Below are 20,085 nucleotides of genomic sequence, written 5' to 3' on the forward strand. Positions count from 1 at the left end.
GTACAGTGTAACAAGGCTTTGGAAGAAATATTGCAGTAGGATTGATAGCCGCACTTACTAAACTTTCAGCTACATGATGGCAATCTAGCTAGAAAAAATTAGTATTATCTTTAAAAGACGAGACTCAAGCGCAGCTCAAGTTTTTCATCGTATACATTCATTTACACTGGATTATTTTAACCTTTCTTCATCTATGTTGTCAAGTTCCTACTATTTTATGAATGAATAATAGTTTGCTATTTTATTCTAAAAAAATAATTAGGCAAATACATGTCCAAATTAACATGGAAAACTCTCTCTCTCTCTATATATATATAATAGATCTTGTGTGTTATTAGGAGAACGAAAGCCTCCGTGTTCCTGAGCCGTTTTCGATAACGAAGCTTTCAAATCGACAACCGATTCCGTTAGACGATCTACTGTATTTGAAGTGTCTAGAAAATAAATTTTACGAATTTTCGATCATTTATCTAGCTATCAAAAGGGTTCAAAATAAACGGCTGAAAATAAAAATTTTACAAAAAATAATAATATAACACTAAAATTTTCGATTAGAAATATTAATTTTGAACCCTTTCGATCGCTAGGTAAATGATATCGAAAATTCGCAAACTTTATTTTTTGAATACTTCAAATACAATAGATCAAATCTAACGAAGCCGATCGTTGATTCGGAAACTCCATTATTGAAAACAGCTTAGGAGCACGGAAGACTCCATGCTTCTAATAGCACATAAGGCCTTAGGAGCACGGAGGACTCCGTTCTCCTAATAGTATATAAGGCCTCTATATATATATTATATAGGAAAGAAAGAGGGCTCATACATATCCCAAAGAGAAACTTTTATTGAGTGCCAAGCTAAAGCCACAGAGAGAATTATCAACCTCAATGCAACAGAAAAAACAACCACTCGAATTAAATTACATCCGGGATATCTGAAGGGGAACCATAACTTCAGTACTCATCTCCTCCCTCAGAACAATCTGGAAGAGATCAGAGATACCGTGGAGCAGCGAGAGCCGCCTTCGGCAGTCCTCCGCAGCCGCGATACCCGATGAGTAGGCCCCGTGAACAGACCCAGAATGATCGACACTGGCGGCCTCCCCGGCAAAGTACAAGTTGTCCACAGGGGCGCAAAACCTTTCATATAAGTCGGCTGGCTTTCCTACTAAGTCGCACGAATAGGACCCAAGCGAGTCTGGGTCCGTCCCCCAGCGCGAGAATAAGTATTGAATCTGCAATAAATCATCAACATTTTCAATTTTATTAAGGAGAACAGCTTCGCAGTAAAAAATTTGGTAGAAACTTAGCCCCGAAGGTTCAACCCTGATTTTCAAGCACTTGTCAGAGTTGATTAAATAATTTATCATCCGAAGTTTGTCTGCATAACAATTAAGTCCATGTCAGCATCATCTGCTGCCAACGTGAATCTTAACAATGTCACTGAACTTCTATAAATTATGTAAAGTGGAATCTTCTCCAAGATGATAGACAGGCGGGGCTTAATTGTTACGCATGGCGAATAATAAGATCTAGATTAATAATTTGGGAAATCTAACAATCATGAAGAGTAAGGACTTACAGGCTCTGCAGCATCTGGGAGCATCTTCCTAAGCTGCGCCATCACCAACTTAACCGCTTCTTCATCTGACAACTTTTCTATATCGTATGCGAACCTCCCCGCAGCCATGTAGACAAGAACAGGGTGGCCTGTCGCCTTGTGAAGATTGAGGAAATAGCCACAGGCATATGATGTCGGGGCCACCGTACCTAAGACCTCTACATTAGGCCAGAAAACAGTACTAAAGCGAAGAGCTATCTTGTTTTCATTGCCGACGCCGAGATCGGAGATAGCTGAGACTTTCCATTCTGGTAATTCGGGTTCAAACTTGATTGTGTTTGCCTTAAGTACCCCAAGAGGCACGGTAATTATAGCAGCATCGGCGACAAAGGTTGTTCCGTTCTCCACAGTCACTATAACTCTGTTATACCTCTGAATGATTTTCGCAACCCTAGGAACCAAGATGAGTGAAGGATGGTAAGGATTTGAATAACAAAGTCTCGAATGTTCAAGTACTATGTAGTGTTAAAAGGAGTACTAGAAAGACCTTAACTCTATAACTTGGAGCAGAATAAGCAGTTTGTTATTGCAGAATAGTTTAAAAATAGTTGTTGAAGCAGCAGATATGTATTGCAGAAGAATTTAGAAATAATTGTTCACATTAGATCCCCTTGAATAAGCAGTTTGTTATTGCAGAATAGTTTAAAAATAGTTGTTGAAGAAGCAGTTATGTTATTGCAGAATAATTTAGAAATAATTGTTCACATTAGACCCCCTCGATTGATCAAAAGACCATAAGATTCATTGCCAAGTAAACATCAAGCTATTTGCACAACCACTCCTATAAAGGACTACATGTTTACTTGGGTGAAGCATGTCAAATAGCCAATAATAAGACTACACGACTACTTTGAGATAGCAAATATTACTAGATGTCACAGTAATGTAGAAACATAACCTATATTCAGAGATAAGGAAGATACTTGAAATGACACAAGATAATTATGTTTGTTAAGAGACCCTAGCATGCCCCTTGATAGCAATAGCATACCTGTGGTTCAAACGGATATCAAGGCCTTCTGCAAGTGCTTTTATAACAGGATAGTAACCTTGCACCATTAGTCCATGACCACCAGTAAGAACATGCTCCTGCATATTTCGAAGATCAGCAACAATGCCAAAAAAATAAATCACAAGCTAGAGATTGGTTTTCACAATTTTTCCTTAGGATCTTTCAACAGCGACATTAAATTAAGCAACACAATGCTATAGTTTGTCTAAGCCATAAAGAGACAAAGTAGCCAACATACTACCCTGAGGATAAAATATAAATTCTTAGCGTGATCACATTATATAATAAAGTATGTGATAGTTTGGTGAGTATACGTAGTTGGCTAAAGCATAGAATCTTTAATTTATATGTAGAAATTTTTCCATAATTTCTTACCTGATCCCAGTTTTTCAAAGATATAGTATCGACATCTGCAGCAAACCATGCCTCCATTCTGCAAATGTACCATTGTAACACTTCATATGCCAAACCCTCTTGCCTACACAATGAATAGAATACATCAGAAAACCCCTAATAAGATGATATTGAAAGCATGTTCGTATTCTAGTTGAGTACAGTGGCTTTATCCATACCTTAGATGTGGATGCCTCTCAAGAACAATCGAGATTGCTTGCTGAAGAGACATATCATTGGCATGTTCATCACGCACTTTCACTGTCTGTAATACTAGAAAGTTTCAGTCTCATATCTCCTTCGCAAAGAAGCCATAGGATGAAAACACATAAATGGACGTAAATGGTATACCTCTTTAAGGATTCTCTCAAACGTTTCCCCAACTTCAATGACTAGCTGTTGTGAAACTTGATGTCCATCCCTACCAAACAAAGCATAGCTACGCAAACCATAAATATGCAGATTTGTTAGACCAGAAATTCAAATTTGGCAATCTTGAAGATTTTTAGTATAATACAGAAGAACGAAATGCCTGCACACATAAAGCTAAAATGGAAAGGAGGCAAATATCAAAATAAATATGTACCTCTCCAAATCATGATCATACAAAACAGAGTTGTCACCACTAGTGCGGTATAATTTTAGCCCCAGGCAACGGATCAATGGTGCCAAAGAATTTTCATTGCATACACCATGTAACCTGTATGAAAAAAAGGGGGGGGTCATAAGACAAAGTTACATTTCCTTTCAATAAAAAGACACTAGTACAGAAATTTCTCGATAAAAGATGATATTCACCATGACGCTCCCATGTCAATTGGGCAGCCAAAAGAATAATCCGTATGCACACGGCCACCAAGACGATTCCGTGATTCTAATAAAGTGACCTGCCATTAAATGAATGATAAGTTGACCAATAAGTGATACCAAAAGATTCTTGGGCATGCCCAAGGTAATGAAGGAACAACACTTCCGATTACAAAGCAATCTAAGGCAGCTTGTAAATCGTACTAAGAACTAATTAAAAGAAAAGCAGGTAAAAAGAAGAAGAAAAGGAGATAAAAGGGAAAGGACAAGAACAGGTAAAAATTGGTCCAAGTTCCTAGAAAATTTTTATGTTGTGCTAGTTTTTACCCTAAAGGAAGCATTAGACAATGCGCGCGCAGCAGCAATTCCTGAAATCCCTCCACCAATTACAATGACTGAAGGTGGAGAAAGCTTTTGCCTCTCAATTTGCGAAAAAAGACCTGAAACATGGGGAAATGCGAAATATGAAAAAAAAAAAAAAACCTTCCACCAGTAGCATGGAAAGCAGAGAAAGGAAAAAATATGCCTCATTGCCTCAAAGACTCATCCTAAAAATGAAAAAGCAAAGAAAGAAAATCAATATAAATGGCTTGGAAGGAAAACGCCACACTTGAATAAGTACAAACCATCTTCCTGGTGACACAAAAGAATTGCATCAATAATGATAAAAGAATAAGTCAGTTCAAAGTTCAAACAGATAAAGCAATAATATGACAGCAGATGTTCCCAAGTAAGGATAACTCTGGTAGTATATGAAAGAGAAATTACGTTTAATTGATGATGATGATAAAAAAAGGAGCACCCTAACTAAACTTTTTAATGGATTAAATTTCATAACTACTGGCTCGATGTTATCAAATTTAGCTTCAAATTTAGCTATGCATTTTTATGATCCAACTATAATCTAATTAAATTAAATAACACACCAACTTATTACTGGGCGCCTTTCCACTTTATAAATTTGCATTTCTGATCCTGAATCTCTAGGAGTTATATCTTATTATAGACGCAGAACAAATCATAGAGACTACCATTTAAAGGTCGTCAGTTCTAAATATACTTTTCTTTTTGAAATCCATCTATATCAGAGTAAACAAATGAATATAAAACTTTAGAATAAAGGGGAAAAATTGTCCAAATCGATGTCCTTTGGGCAAGTAGAGTGGAATTTAAGGAAGTAACAAATGAATCACAGGGTTTTATATTCTCTGTTCTTTCTTTGATCTAATACAATAAATCATAATTAATTTCTGTACTTTTCTAATTGTTTACTTTGACTTGTGACACATTGCCCGATGACTAGAATTAAAAAAAATTTAAGATATTTTTTAGAATCAGAAAGAAATAAACATTTTTCAATTAAAATATAATCACTTTTACGTTTTTTGTTTTAAAAAAAGAGAAAAAGTAAGAACTAGGATGGTGACATCTACCAACCATATAATTCAAAAGATTTCCTAATACTTCTAAATTAATAGTCAACGTAGCAGAAACAATCCTAATCAGTCAATGTGAAAAGCAAATATTTCCAATCATTGTCAAAGAAGAAAAAAAAGAGGAGCCTACATCCCAATTTAAGTACAAAATTAAATCTCGTGCACAGATTAGACAAAAAGGTCCAAAAAAAACTCAACCGCGCAACTAATGATTTAATTAAAGAACACAAACAGACACATTAAAGAGAAAATCTTAATATGAGAAAAACAGGAAACGCGCATCCAATCGCAAGAAACGCATCGAATCAGCAACAATACAACGACCCTACCATCAATTCCCCATAAGAAACCCAAAAAATCCCCGATATTCGGCACAAAATCAAACCGATCAACCTAAAATCTTACGAAAAAGCCGAGGAAATCGCACATACCTCCGATCGCGAAGCCCTTGGGCTCCATCGGCGCCGGATCCAGAGAACCGAGTCCCCCAATACCCCCGCCCCCTCTCACCGCCTAAGATTGCAGGGGATTTAACGAGAGATTACTACGTATAGGAATCGACTGCGAGAGGACGAAGATCAGCAGGCCGTCCATGAAGCGGCTTGCTTCGGAGAGGCGACGAAGCTTATCAAACCAGCTCATACGTGAAACCCTAGATGGAGACCCCCAAACCCGCGGTGGACGACGCCACGAGGAAGAGAGAGAAACAAGAGAGAGAGAGAGAGAGAGAGAGAAATGGATCTCACACGACTCTTCGCTTCTTCGTGAGGGCGTTGTTGTTCCTCTCTTTCTACGGACGAGGGGAAAAGGGGAACAAACCCCCTCCCCCTATATATAGCCGAGCTCGGTATGAAAAGACGAAAACGCCCTTCCGTTACCCCTCGGCCTGCGAGTCCGAAAATACCCTCGGAATTTGGCGTTATTACCCGCTTCGCTTGCGGTTCGGTGGGCGTAATAACGCGGAACTGGAGAGGGTATTTCCGTCCTTTTGTGAGGGATGGGGGATTTTAGGCGGTTGTGATATTTTTGAGGGGTAGGAGCGAGGAAACGTCGGAGGGCACGCGGATGCAATTATTACGAGGGCGGGAGAAAGCGCAGAGGGAATTGTTTTTGACTGAACCATGATCAGCCACGTCTTTCGTGGACCATCTTATCAATATCGAGGACCCGCTAATGCTATTGAATGAGATGTTGTTAAGCCGAAAGTATAATAAAAAAAGAGTTAATTTTATACATATCTTTTTAAAAACTAGTAAAATGTACGTACAAATGCACGTAATAATTATTAGAAAAATTTATATTTTTTTAAAATATTTTTTAATTTTAGGCCATATTTTATATGATTGCCAAATATGTATCTAAAAAATTTAAAATAATAAATCACGCTATTAAGAAAGATATGCTTTAAATTATAAATAATTAACAATAATCTCTAATGCAAAAATTACTTTTGAAATTAAATAGAAAAATAAAATCTGTTAGAAAATAAAATTTTGAAATTAAATAGAAAAATAAAATTCGTTATCTTAAAAAAAATAATATATTTTGAAATTAAATAGATAATATCTAAAAAAGATATTTTAAAATAAAATAGAAAAATATCTTTTATAGGATTTTCACACCCGTAATCTGTTATAGAAAACTTACTTTTGAAATTAAATAGAAAATTTTATATTTTAGGATTTTCACATCAGTAATCTGTTATAGAGAACTGACGTATTCATTGCTGTTTCTATTTCTATTTTTATTCTTATATTTAAAATTTTTCGTACGGAAAGAGAAAAATGGGCGCTAATTTTTTCGCCGAAAAATGGGTCTGTCGACAGACCCAAATTTGAATATACGTGCTTTTATATATAGTATAGATAATGAACATAAATATATTTTTATAAAATTTAATTTTTATATATTATTTTTGTAAAAATTTTAATATATTTAAATATATATATCCCTTTAATTTGTTACCATTATCAAATTATTTATATTTTTAATTTTGCCATCACAATATAAGAGAGGTAAAAATATTAAAAATTAACCGACCGTCCCTAGAGCAAGTGGCAAAGGGCTTGGTGGTTGTTACCCGAGATCCAAGTTCGAATCCTAGTTGATTCACATTTCTAACTAAGTTTATTTCTAAATGAAATAAACAAAGCGAGTAGCGTGCTACCTATCTCTCAAAAAAATAAAAATAAAAACTAACTAGGATTAAGTGTTTAACCTATAATTAACTAAATATTTTTTGCGGATTCTAACGGCAAAGACACATATTTGCAGGAATAATATATAAAAGTTGAATATATTTATTATTTACTATGTTTACAGAAATCTGTATAAAATTAATCTTAAAAAAATATAAATATATTATTTTTATAATCTAATAGAGTAAATATATATTATTAATGTTTGTTCTCTAACTCATTTTGATTCAGAATTATATGGTAGTATTCAATACAAAAGGACCTCAAAATTGAGCCTCCAGTCCTATTTTTATGTCGTACATTAATAAGATAAACTCAAAAATGAAAAAAATGAAAAAAAATGTTGATTTTAAAACTAAATAATATTACATCTATTACTAAGAATAGATAAAAGTAGAATTTCAATTAAGATTGATTTGGGTAAGATGATATAGTTTTTGATACACAGATTTTAATTTTTATCAGCTTTCAAGTAGTATCTCATTAGAATAGACTACTGTTGTGTATTTATTTATTCCATCAACCATACTAAGAATTTGTAAAAAAAAATTTCGAATAATATTGTTCGTATAATTTAAATTCTACTTCCGTGAGGAATAAACGGGTGAAAATCCATTGAATGATGGCATGGACCTGGTCCATGCAATAATCTACAGGAGAAGTGGACCATTTTAAAATGATATAAAGTTTGGTCCACGTGGGAAGGAGATATTGGACACTTGTCGAGGTGGTAGACAAGAGAAGAGCCACAAGTAAAAACTTTCTTTTTATAGCTAATATTTATTATATTATTATTATTATTATTTTATGATTTGGATTAATGAATAGGCTAATATTTTTCCGGTAAACTTTAAATATCACTCATGTGATTTCGTATTTTCTCACTTTTATCCTATAATTTAAAATGTAAATCTAGTACTATATAGTTTCAGTTTTCTTTTTTCGTCAGCTCTTTCGTTAACATTCGTTAAATTATATACAAAAAATTTCAAATATCTCACCTACGTTTATCGAATATCCACTTTAGTATCTTTTAGTTTTAACTTTATCATTAATTTAATGAAAAAAATTAGTGGAGAAGATAATAAAAAGAAAAAAATGAAATCACAGGGTACAAGATACTAAAATAAAAAAGTGTGAAACCACAGGAGTGGTATTTGAAGTTCTCTTCCCTTTTTTTCTTATAATTGGATTTATGAGTCCTTTGATTTAGGATTTATAAAATTTTCGAAATGTTGCATATTTATATTTAGAATGACCAATTTCTTATGGTACAGAGCTACTATACTATTGAAAGTATAACAGAGGTAGTGCTTTCGACTTTTTGGTTAGTGCTTTCGACTTTTTGGCCCTTGGATCAAAAATTGTAAGGTCGGGATAACAGTGATCCCTCTTAGGATTGGATGGTTCCTTTAGAGTGATAATATTAATCCAAATATAAAAAATTGTCAAGACAGTTGGGTTAAAAAGTTGGAAACATGAATTACTTTATGCTTCGAAAAGTATATAGTTTGAGAATGCAAATAAGTATATCTCCTAAAAAAAAAACTTCAGTAAGAGTTAGTTTGGTATTGAGACCTATCTAATGTTATTGGATAAAATTGAGTTGTTGAAAAAGCATATAGGGATATGCTTCTGCGTTCTCCGGTAGGACCGCAGAAAATATATCGTAACCGACTCATCACGATATACGGAACGCAATATTACGTACGGCAATAAATATGGTATTTTTTTAAAATATTTTTTCACCGCAAGTAACGCAATCTCCCTGCAATCCCAAACAAAGTCTAAAAGTTCTCACTGACTTTTTTTTTTTTTTACTTTTGCATAAAAATTAATATGTTCTTTTAATATACGACTTCTTAAAAACATAAATTAATATAATTTTTTTTCTCTTAGTTTAAACCTTTTTGCAATCCTAAAAGCCAAATTTTCTATCCCGAAGGCCTTAAAAATGTGTGTGTGTTTTTTTTTTCCCCCTTCCATGTTATGGCTCCCCTGCAAATGATCTACCTTAGCAACTTGTATAATATTTTATATTTATATATATATATACATATATAGGATTATTAGACTAATAATAGGAGCAAGCGCTCTATGCTATTAGGTTGTCGATTCTTGTATGATGGGGTGGTGTGCGGTTAAGATGATAGTGATCCCTTCGGGTTGGGTGGGTAGATGATTAAATAGTATGATCTAACGGATGAAAATAGTCAAAAAGGTAGATCTAACGGTAAAAAATTTGATAACATCAAACCTTTGGTACTATCGATATCGATAGTATAGTAGCCGAACTCTCTCTATATATCTATATAGAGTCCGATTACCATACTCTTATGAGTATTGGTCCCTTTATACTCATAAGTTTTTGGCTGTTAGATCTAGTCCATTGATCATTTTCTTTTGTTCGATCATACTATTCAACCAATCACCTAGGGAACTGCTAACTTTCTAACCGGGGACCACTATAATTCTAACTGCACATTCCTCAATCCAACGATTGAAAATTTATGAGTAGATATGTATACATAGAACTAGGCTGGAATAATAGCACCAATGACTTTGTGCTATTAAGTTTTCTGCCCTTAGATTAAAAGATGTGCGGTTAGGATGATGTGGGCCCCCTAGGATTAAGTGGATGGTTAGTTGAATAGTATAATTGAATGGATGAAAATGATAAAAGAGGTAAATCTAACGGCAGCAAACTTGATAGCACCAAATGCTCTGTACTATCGATAGTATCCTCATTGAAATATATATATATATATATATATATATATATATATATATATATATATATATTTCAATGAATTAGTTGTTTATAAGATTTGTTACTACTTTTATGAAAAGAGTTAAATTGCATATTCAGAATAAGATAAGAAAAGAAATATCAGCATTTATATATACCAACAAATAAATTCATTAAATCCACTCGATATTTATTTAATGAACTTAATCTGATCATCTATTCCTTGCTAGTCAGAAATTGCTCAAACTTATTTGAAAAGAGTGAATCCAGGAAACATCTACATACAAGCCTAATAGACCAAGTGCGAGGTTCTGGGCCCCCACTTCTGATTCTGCTTTCAGCAAAAGCCATCTAATTATACAAAACTTTTGACAAACCAAAAGTTTGGTACTTCTACTACAAAGAAAATTAGGAAAAAGATATTAAACTCTTTGAACGATGCTTTATCTAACAGTACTACACTCTAAAGTTGGGTCGGAATAAGCCCTAACCCTATGGTCCAACCACATGTGACCTAACACTAAGCTTGTGATTTGATTCATAATTCCTACTTTGTCTCATCACATGGTTTTTTTGTCCTCAAATGTACCTGCCTTAATAGTAGTTGGCATTTGCATACATTGAAGCTATATAATTACACTTCATATTATATTATATGATGATACCCCACCTTAATGATGCTACGTATTTTAAGCCCTACTAGATTTGGTGGTTTCTACTATTTTAGTGATCATAGTGTTTGCTTGTCGAAGTATGATGCCATTTGATAAGATTAGATTAGATTTTATATATATTTTTTAGGTTTTTTTTTTGCTTCTCCAAGTTTGACTATGGTGTCAATTGGTCTCCCTGTGAGTTTTAATTAAATAAAAACGTGTTACTTGGTGTTGTTCTCTTCTTCTTTTTTTCTTTTTCTATTTTGTAGTTTTTGGCATGTTTGCTTATCTTAATTGCTTGAGTACTTAATTATTTTTGTGTTTTAATGGAAGGTAGTTGGAAATTTATCATAGCTTGTATTTTGGCCTTTCAGAAAAAAAAACCCGTTAACCTAACCGAACCAAATATGGATATTGTTATATATTTTGAATACAAGCATGAATCCATAATAAGAAAATAATCCTATAGCAGTTTTCACTCGTATTAGTTTGTTTGATTTGATTTGACTTTTCAATAGAACATTATTTTTAATTATTAAAATGTCAGTGTAAAACATTTGTGGTTTTAATGTTAATATTTTATAATATTGTATTCTGTATATATACATAATTAGATTTGAAGGATTATGGTAATAATAGTTTAATTTCACTTTGCGCTAAAATTGAATAACCGATATTCCAAACCGATTTAAAACAATTTAAAATCAAAATCAAAAAATTAATATTAATTCTTAAACAGATATTGGTAACCGCACGGCGAACACACCCACCCGGCTGTGCCTAGAATTAAATTATAATCGTTATTTAAGCATATTTTTTAGGAACATTAATTATTGCATAAAGTTAATTAAACACAAGAATAATTTATATAAAAAAGGAAATATTATTTTGACTTTTCACTTACTAAAGTCCAAGCTAATCGTATAGCTTGGACTTTTCTAAGTGAAAAGTCAAAATAATCTTTTCTTCTTTTTTTTTTTAACAAATTATTCTTATGTTTATACAATAGTTTATGTTCCTGAATTGTATAGTTCATGCGTAGATCACATTATTATTATTTGGTAAAAAAGTATAAAACTTATCACAACTATCAATCATTTTGATTTAACTATCTAATTTTTAAAAAATTTTGATTTTACTATTTAATCTTTTAATTTATTTGATTTGAGCCAACTAATAATTTCTTAATTTTAAATTTTGAATATGTTGATTATCTTTATGAATTTAATTAATATGTTTTGTGAAATTCATGTAACTATAAATTCATTAAAGCAAGCAATTAACTTAAATTAATAAAATCAGACAAATTGAAAAATTGAGTACAAAAATCAAAATTTTAAAGATTAGTCTATAGTTTACATAAGTTTTATACATTTTTACCTTATTATTAGAAAGACATTTCCATCCCAAAACGCCCTCAAATTGGGCAAATTGTAAGCAAATTATAATTTGCTTATAAACGAAACTGAGTTTTCAACAACCTAATGTCGAAATGTGACTGTTTTGAGATATTAAATGCTCGTTTGGCATTAAGGTCTATTTGGCTGGCATTAACAAATCGGAGTTAGGGCGAAAGCATAGAAAAATATACTCCTTTTTTTTTTTTTGTGATGGGATCGCAAAAAATATATCTTATTGCGATATGTAAAACATAATATTAAATATGAAAATAGATAAAATATTTTTTTAACACAAGTTTTCACTGACCGACTGTTCCTAGAGCAAGTGATAAAGGGCTTGATGGTTGGTATCCGAAACCTAAATTCGAATCCTAGTTGATTCGTATTTTTCTAGCTAAATTTATTTCTAAATAACAAAAACGAAACGGGTAACGTACCACCTATCTCGCAAAAAAAAAAAAAAAAAAAAAAAAAATTTCTCACTACAGTACTACAATCTTTTCACAATTTCAAACGAAGTCTAACTAATGAGATAAGTCTAATAAAAAGGATTATAATTCTTAGATAAAGATAAAAGTGACACGTGACTATGAATTGAGACTCCCCAATGAGTCGTCTGAGAACTTCCCACTTAAAATTTGTCCCACTAATTATGCTAAGTTGCCTGCTTAGTTTGTTTTGTTTCAGAACAAGGCCCCCAGATCTCAATGCCAAATTCCTCACCTAAACTAGTCACAGATTTTTTTATTTTAATTTTTTTTTTTTGGTTCAGAAAGTCGTAGAACGAAATTAACAGGGGATCGAATTTCTGACCTTTTTCAACTTTTGGCACCTTGGGTACGATGGTAGTTGTTAGTTGGCCATCAATCTCAGTCATGATCTCTCTCCAACCTGTTGCATGTGTCGTGTAGGAGGAGGAGAGGAATATTCTCGTGAGAGGAGATGAGCATGTTGGAGATGGAATCGAGCTATTACGCGTGATACACTATTTAATAAATCTATCTTAAAAGTTACAAAATTTTGCCTTTTTCTTTTCTCTCATTAATCTTTAGAATGACATATTAATTGCTCTTTAGAATGACATATTAATTGCTTAAAATAGCTTTTCAAAATTATAAATTTTTTATTCTAATATTATTTAGAATTTTGTTCATTGGAAAAAAAAAAAAAAATTCACTAGTGACCTGTACTGTAGTGCAATCTAATCAATAAAAATAAGAGTTGAAGAAATTATCTAGAAGTTTTATTTTTTAAAAAAATAGAGAAAGCTCGTAGCGAACGGGATCTTAGGTTTTAACTTATGAGGTTACGATTTACATACCGATATTATGCGATTGTGCTGAGAATAAACCGAAGTATCAGCATTCTAGTGTGTAACTGCGACGCACAACAGTTGGGTTCCAGAGTAATGGATTCGAGTACCGCATGAGAGGATTCTGAAAAGGATTGTAGGAAATCAAACTCGCAATTCTTAAAAAAAGAAAAAAGAAATTAATTGTTGAGATTCTTACAATCATCTATCCAATTTTTGTTAAAAAAGCAGAACCAAACAAGAAGCCATATGTTTAGATCTCACGCGAAACAACGCACATTGTGGGCCTCCAATTGGTCCCAACAAAGCACATATGATGCAGGGCTCGTAACACCTATTAGTTGAGCCCTCACTCGTCAGAGAAAAAATAAAAAAAATAAAAAGAAGAAAGATCCAACAACTAAGATTGATATTTAGAGCAATAAGTTTAAAGGCTTTCCGAAATTTCCCTCTGAAAAAAACAGTACTCAAATAAAACCCAGTACCTCAAGCAAACTTAATACAACAAAGCTAGCATCCGCGACACAAAATACTAAACACCAAAATTCTGAAAGGTTCTCTGGAAAAACAAGCAGGATAGGTGGAGACACAAACAGTTCTATAAGGCCGAGTGTTTCAGATACATTTACAATAACAAGGACAGTAGTGATACATTAGAAGGAGACCTTAATTCCAAGCAGAGCCATGAGATGCGAAACGAACTCGGGGTGCCCTGGCCAAGCCGCGCCTGTAACCAGATTGCCGTCGGTGAAGCAACGGCTGATGGGGTCGGGTTCCAACCATGTCGCTCCGGCCAACACCACATTGAGCTTCACAGCGGGGTATGCAGTGCACTTCTTTCCCTATTATCGCATGTACGGTGATCATCAAAATTTGTACATTGTTTCGTATGAAATACTAAGATGAAAAACAAACTATTCAAATGACAGCTGAAGGTCAGGTAGAAAAAGTAGAAACAGGATGCTGTTTAAATACTGTAGACAAGAAATGAGAATTTTAAAGTATAATGATGGATTTAGTAAAAAATTCAGGCAGAAAAACTGAAAAGTAATCTGGTTTTTCTGTGCTATAACAATGTGCCCTACTCAGTATTTTATCGCCATTTTAGATGCAAAAAGAGAAAAACAGAGAATAATAATACGTACCTTCAAAACTCCAGCAGCCGCCAAGATCTGCTGCCCATGGCAAATTGATGCAACCGGCTTTCCTTGACCCATGAATTCTTTCACCAGCGCAATGACCTTCTCGTTCAATGCAAGGTACTCGGGGGCTCGCCCTCCCGGGATAACTAGTGCATCATAGCTTGAGGCATCTAAGCCATCAAAGGATGCAGTCAACGTGAAATCATGGCCCGGCTTTTCACTATAGGTCTGGTCGCCTTCGAAGTCGTGAACAGCAGTCGGACACTTGTCGCCTGCTCCTTTATTGGGGCATACTGCATCAACATGGCAGCCCAGAGCTTGCAGAGACTGGAATGGTACCATCACCTCATAATCCTCCATGTAATCCTGCCATATTTGTATAAATCCAGAATAAACCATGCCATTATAACATTATATCTCTAGAACAATTGAACAAATTAACCGTACAATATAAATTAATATACAACTTGTTCGGTCTCCAACTTTCAATAAGAACAAATAGTGCCCTTATCATTTGTTCTTTCCTTTTTTTCTTTTCTAATATTACAAAAAGATTATCACAATATATGCTTTTCAAAACCTTTCAAAGAATTTGTTAACTCTGAATACTTCTAGGAAGAGTCACTTAGAGAAGTTAGCATACAGGACTATTACATTAATCAGGTTTCCTATAATTGACACATTGACAGGAAAGGCTACAAATCAGTTTCTCTCCTTGGTAGTCACAGAACTGTTTTAAGTCAAATTAAATATTGTGGGCTGCCCTTCTGATGGTTTATAGCTGACTGTTTTAAACTTATTATCAATTATAGAAGTACTACATATTTTGTAAAAGATTTAACACAGAAAGTGTATATTCTAACTCATACATAATTCATACACATAAAAACATTAACCCAAGCAGATTAAGGCCCTGTTTGGATGTCGAAATAGATTATCCAGTGATATCCTATTCAATCTGAGGTTTCTTACTGTGGTTAGAAGCTGAGAGTATGGTCAAATGTCTAGAATGGTACAGTATGTTCGGCTTTCAAATTATTTTTTCAGAATAAGATAAATCACCTCGTAGATGAAAAATGCTATCCTACAAACTCGTAAATGTCAAGACCTTTCAATGAGCAAAAATCAAACTCCTACCTTCCGAAGTTTCAATTACACAAGAAAATCTTCACATCGAATAACTTATTCCGACATCCAAACACAGCCTAAAACTACTTGGCTAATGGCAACAGACAGCTCTAATTTAAGTAACAAGCAAAATAAAATTTAATATACAACAATTTCTATAAAGCTAAACAGTTTCCTACTACTATAAGACAGTCAGCCAAACATTACTTAAGCAAATGTTAACAAGACAGATAGATATAAGTGCGAGGAATGCACCAAAAAGGGTGGGGAAAAAAAAACTTTCGAAGAGATAAGCATGCATGGCACAAGTTTCAGATATAAGATATTGCACATACCCCACAGAGGAACAAAACCCTTTTATTCGAGCCTGCTATGGTGCCACCAAGTGCTTTCACGAAAAGGTTGATAAATTCAGGATGCCCTTCGTATGTTGCTCCTGTAATTAAATTCCCATCGGTGACACACTTTGCCATTGTATCAGCTTCTACCCAGTGAGAACCTGCATCAATCAGAACTGGCTTTACAGGTGGATAAGCTGTACATTTTCGGTTTGTCACAACTCCTGCTGCTGCCAAAATAAGCTGTCCATGGCAAATAGATGCAATAGGCTTCCTTGATTCAGAAAATTTCCGCACAATGTTTAACAACGGTTCATTCATTGCAAGATACTCCGGTGCACGTCCTCCGGGGATTACGAGCCCATCATACGTGCTCACGTCAATCTCATCAAATGTTGCATTCAGCGTGAAGTTGTGACCCCTTGATTCAGAATATGTCTGAAATGAATGAGAAAGGAGTGTTCATGGAGTGAGAACTGAGAGCCAAAGAAGTCTTGAAACATGACAAAACGGACAAAAATGGGCTTCAAAAATTGAGAAAATTCATAATAATATCATTGAAGGCAGTTGGTTAGCTGTATAATCAATGAACCACTTACAAAGTAATCAATGGACCAGTTATAAAACCTCCCAAAATTTACAAACTTCTTATTCTTATTATAGAAAAAAAAAAAAGTTTCAAGTGCAAGCTGACAGTTCTCGCCATAGTCACGGAATCCTTCGATTTTCTTTCTCTCTCTTTTTTTTTTTGGTTTTTTTACACATAGTACTCCATTCATTAGCTTCTACGTTTGTACTACCTTTTTTTTTACTTTATTATTTATTGCTCCAACTCATGGGAAAGGTACATGTAGTTAATATCATGTGCCATGCATGGTAGGATATCGTAGGAAAAATAAAATGAAAGATCACCAACTACTATCTTTTTTATTCATTCAACAAGCTCCATTAATAAATGGTGCACATTTTCATGCATTAATCCAATTTTATATATATATATATATATATATATATATATATTGGGGTGTTATGTACTTGTCTCTATTTCTTAGTGATCATGTTTTTCGATGACCCCCTAACTTAGTGATTTTAAAATAGGTTTTATTGGCTAAATAAGATAATTATATTAATCAAATGTGCTAAAATCATTTAACTAGACTAGATAGAACTAATTAATTTAAAAAACACAATAAAGAGGATCTTGAAAAGGAAAAATAAAGTACGTTGAGGGGATCACTCAAAGTGGGCTATAGTTGAGGGGATCTTCATACACTTTTTTTTATTTTTTTTAAAAAAAACTCATTTTGTTTATTAATAAGTTGAGTCATTAGCATTACTGCCACGTCTAAGTATTTGTAGAATATTTATAGAAGTGCTTTTAAGAACTTTTTCTATAGTCAAAGTAGATATCTTATTTGAAGGGTAAAAAGGATTTTTGTATTAAAAAAATAAATATATCAGTCAATACAACGATCAATTAATTTTGGGGATCCTAGCGGAGATAGGGACGAGAAATTTTTTCTTTTTTTGTTGGCGGGGCCTGAAAATCCTAAATATTTACAGGAACATGGACGGAGACGGAGAAGCACCCCTCTGCTCCTATATATATTCGAGGCGTCCTTACATAGTTTTTTTATCTTACAATTTTTTCAATTAGTAGAGTCAATTATAAACACTAATTTTTTGATTTGTTGTAACTTCTAACCTCAAAACTGAGCCAATTATAAAACATCCACGTCAACTATTTGTGGACTGTTTATAAATTGTTTCTTTAGTCAAAAGTCCAATAGATGTTTTAGTTGAGGGGTGAGAGGGATTTTGTTGAATTATTAAAAAAAAAAAACAAAATATATCACAACTATGTCAATGTTGCATCTATTAAACAAAACACTTCAATGAAATGCCAAAATAAGACTAAAAAGCATGCATTGACTTTATATAATTAGGCTACAGCCTCATCAACATCATACAAACGATTTATCATCAAGTTTACAATGAGACTAGAGGATCAATTACATGTTCCCTATTCGTTTCACATGAAAACTCATTCATATGATGAGGCCAAAAATTTCAAATTTCCCACTATCATGCGTTGCATCTTGAAATTGAGTCATAAATCATAACACATCCTCCTCAAGACACCATCTTAACCAATTTGCACAAAAGTCAAATATTAATTACATCCGCCTACAAACTAATTGTAGCGACACTAGTCATTTATAATCACATAACCACTATCATGTCAAGTCAACTCAATCAACTAAGCATGAAAATCGAAGGAATCGCCTTTTTTTTTATTTCCCGTGATCAAATTTTCATCTTTCTACACTATCAACAATTGAATAACCAAAATATTACCAAAATATGATTCAAAGCAGCAAATTTCAGGGGGGAAAAAAAAAACCCAAATCCGCTTACCTGATGCCCTAATCCCTGATGTACGGCGGTTCGGCAAATCTCCCCGGCCTTCTTTCCGGGACACACGGCGTCCACCGCGATTCCGTACGCTTGCAACGCTTGGAACGGAACCATAATCTACGGATCATCAAAGAAAAAAAAAAAAATGAAACTACTAGATTAAGCTCGATTCATGCGTATAGGAGCCCGATTCATGCGAAGGATCACTATTTTGAACGAACTACGAAGCGAATTAGGGATTCGAAGTGGGGAAGAGGAGGAGATTGACCTCGTAATCCTCCACGTAGTCTCCGCAGAAGATCAAAGCCCTCTTCTGAGCTCCAGCTTTCGCCATTTTCGCCCACTCCAAGCTCTCGCTCTCTCTCTCTCTCTCTCAGTTTCGGACGAGTAGACCACGAAACTGCGGCTCGGCTCAATATATAGGGCGAAGAAGAAGGAATGGAAAATGTAACGAGCCCCCTCAACTATAGATTAATTCGCAATGGGCGCGTTAACTTTATTTAATTTGTTGGTAATTTTATAAACTTTTATAGTTTCAATCGTTATAATTTTATTTTACTACTTAAAGTTCATAAAAATAATTAAAATTAAGCCCACATTTTTTTTAATTTAATAAAAATTATAAAGAGCTCCTCTCAAATAACGTTATAGTCGAGGGGTCTTCCTACATTACTACTAGTAAGGACCGTGCCACAAATACTCTTGTGGGCCCATGCGGCACATGGACACGTGTCGATAATCTGGTGGGTTGTGTTGTGTCCGGTGTTTTACAGAAAGGAGATGATCCATTCGATTTCGTGGTGTTCGAAGTATCTCGAGATGGTGCTCGGTGGACCGCTGGAGCGGTGGAGCGAGCATAAGATAATGCCACGTGGCACGTCAATGATGCAATTAGATAAGCCTCACGTACTTGGCGAGGGAGGCTTTTTCGTTTTTTTTTGAAGGTGCAGAAATAAAGGAGGAGTTTTAAATTTCGTGCGCGCAAGCGCGGTGGGTAAGATCGGACGGTTGTGATCGCTCGATTTGGAGTTGATCCGCCGGCCACGTTTTGTGATGCAGCTCTCATGTGATACTGTTGATTTTTTTTTCTCTCACAATATCAATTTTTCAACAAAAAAAAATTTATTTTATTATATTTTTAGAGCCTTTTTTTGTGCAGTTGTAAACACGATACAATTCATTGAAAAATACTTTAATTGGTACGAGCAAGAAATAGGCGAATTCGGCAAATCCAAAAGAGACTCGAGTTTTTGGTGCGATCGCTCGAGAATTGAGACCATCTTAGATCTCGCATTGAAGGATTTGAATCAAGATTTCCAAATGAATAGGATTGGATAGGATATTAGTATATATCAATACATGTAGTTTCACTTACAGATGTCACGTTCGCAATTGTCTGCTTTTGTGTGTCCAGCTACAGCAGTTAGATGCTAACGCTGCAATCTTAAAAAAAAAATAATTTACTGTACATAGT

At 34.1% G+C, this 20,085-nt stretch overlaps 2 protein-coding genes across 3 annotated transcripts; both read right to left on the minus strand.

Annotated features, from left to right (window-relative positions):
- Nucleotides 825-6,083, minus strand: LOC109703469 (probable polyamine oxidase 2). 2 transcript variants are annotated; one of them, XM_020224064.1, is made up of 10 exons: nucleotides 5,702-6,083; nucleotides 4,162-4,274; nucleotides 3,826-3,914; nucleotides 3,614-3,727; nucleotides 3,379-3,466; nucleotides 3,207-3,292; nucleotides 3,010-3,112; nucleotides 2,614-2,711; nucleotides 1,584-2,013; nucleotides 825-1,236 (listed from the first exon to the last, which is right to left on the minus strand). In XM_020224064.1, exons 1-10 carry the CDS (start codon nucleotides 5,727-5,729, stop codon nucleotides 922-924), a joined length of 1,464 nt encoding a protein of 487 aa, XP_020079653.1. In that variant the 5' UTR covers nucleotides 5,730-6,083; the 3' UTR covers nucleotides 825-921. The 2 variants fall into 2 exon arrangements, with proteins under 2 accessions (XP_020079653.1, XP_020079654.1); XM_020224065.1 differs by lacking the exon at nucleotides 4,162-4,274.
- Nucleotides 13,998-19,037, minus strand: LOC109703514 (protein DJ-1 homolog D). Its single transcript, XM_020224147.1, has 5 exons — nucleotides 18,880-19,037; nucleotides 18,612-18,728; nucleotides 16,191-16,631; nucleotides 14,731-15,093; nucleotides 13,998-14,427 (listed from the first exon to the last, which is right to left on the minus strand). Exons 1-5 carry the CDS (start codon nucleotides 18,943-18,945, stop codon nucleotides 14,239-14,241), a joined length of 1,176 nt encoding a protein of 391 aa, XP_020079736.1. The 5' UTR covers nucleotides 18,946-19,037; the 3' UTR covers nucleotides 13,998-14,238.

The sequence above is a fragment of the Ananas comosus genome, linkage group 25 (assembly GCF_001540865.1).
Source record: "Ananas comosus cultivar F153 linkage group 25, ASM154086v1, whole genome shotgun sequence".
NCBI classification, from domain to species: domain Eukaryota; kingdom Viridiplantae; phylum Streptophyta; class Magnoliopsida; order Poales; family Bromeliaceae; genus Ananas; species Ananas comosus.

Excerpts from the sequence above, each read along its gene's own strand:
- LOC109703469 (XM_020224064.1), bottom strand. The coding sequence starts at position 5,729 with ATGGAGCCCAAGGGCTTCGCGATCGGAG. Across the intron at positions 3,293-3,378 it reads TTGAGAGAATCCTTAAAGAG|ACAGTGAAAGTGCGTGATGA; the intron begins GTATACCATTTA and ends CTAGTATTACAG. Across the intron at positions 1,237-1,583 it reads TCCCAGATGCTGCAGAGCCT|ATTCAATACTTATTCTCGCG; the intron begins GTAAGTCCTTAC and ends GATTTATTGCAG.
- LOC109703514 (XM_020224147.1), bottom strand. The coding sequence starts at position 18,945 with ATGGCGAAAGCTGGAGCTCAGAAGAGGGCTTTGATCTTCTGCGGAGAC. Across the intron at positions 16,632-18,611 it reads ATCAGGGATTAGGGCATCAG|ACATATTCTGAATCAAGGGG; the intron begins GTAAGCGGATTT and ends CATTCATTTCAG. Across the intron at positions 14,428-14,730 it reads CGGCTGCTGGAGTTTTGAAG|GGAAAGAAGTGCACTGCATA; the intron begins GTACGTATTATT and ends ATGCGATAATAG.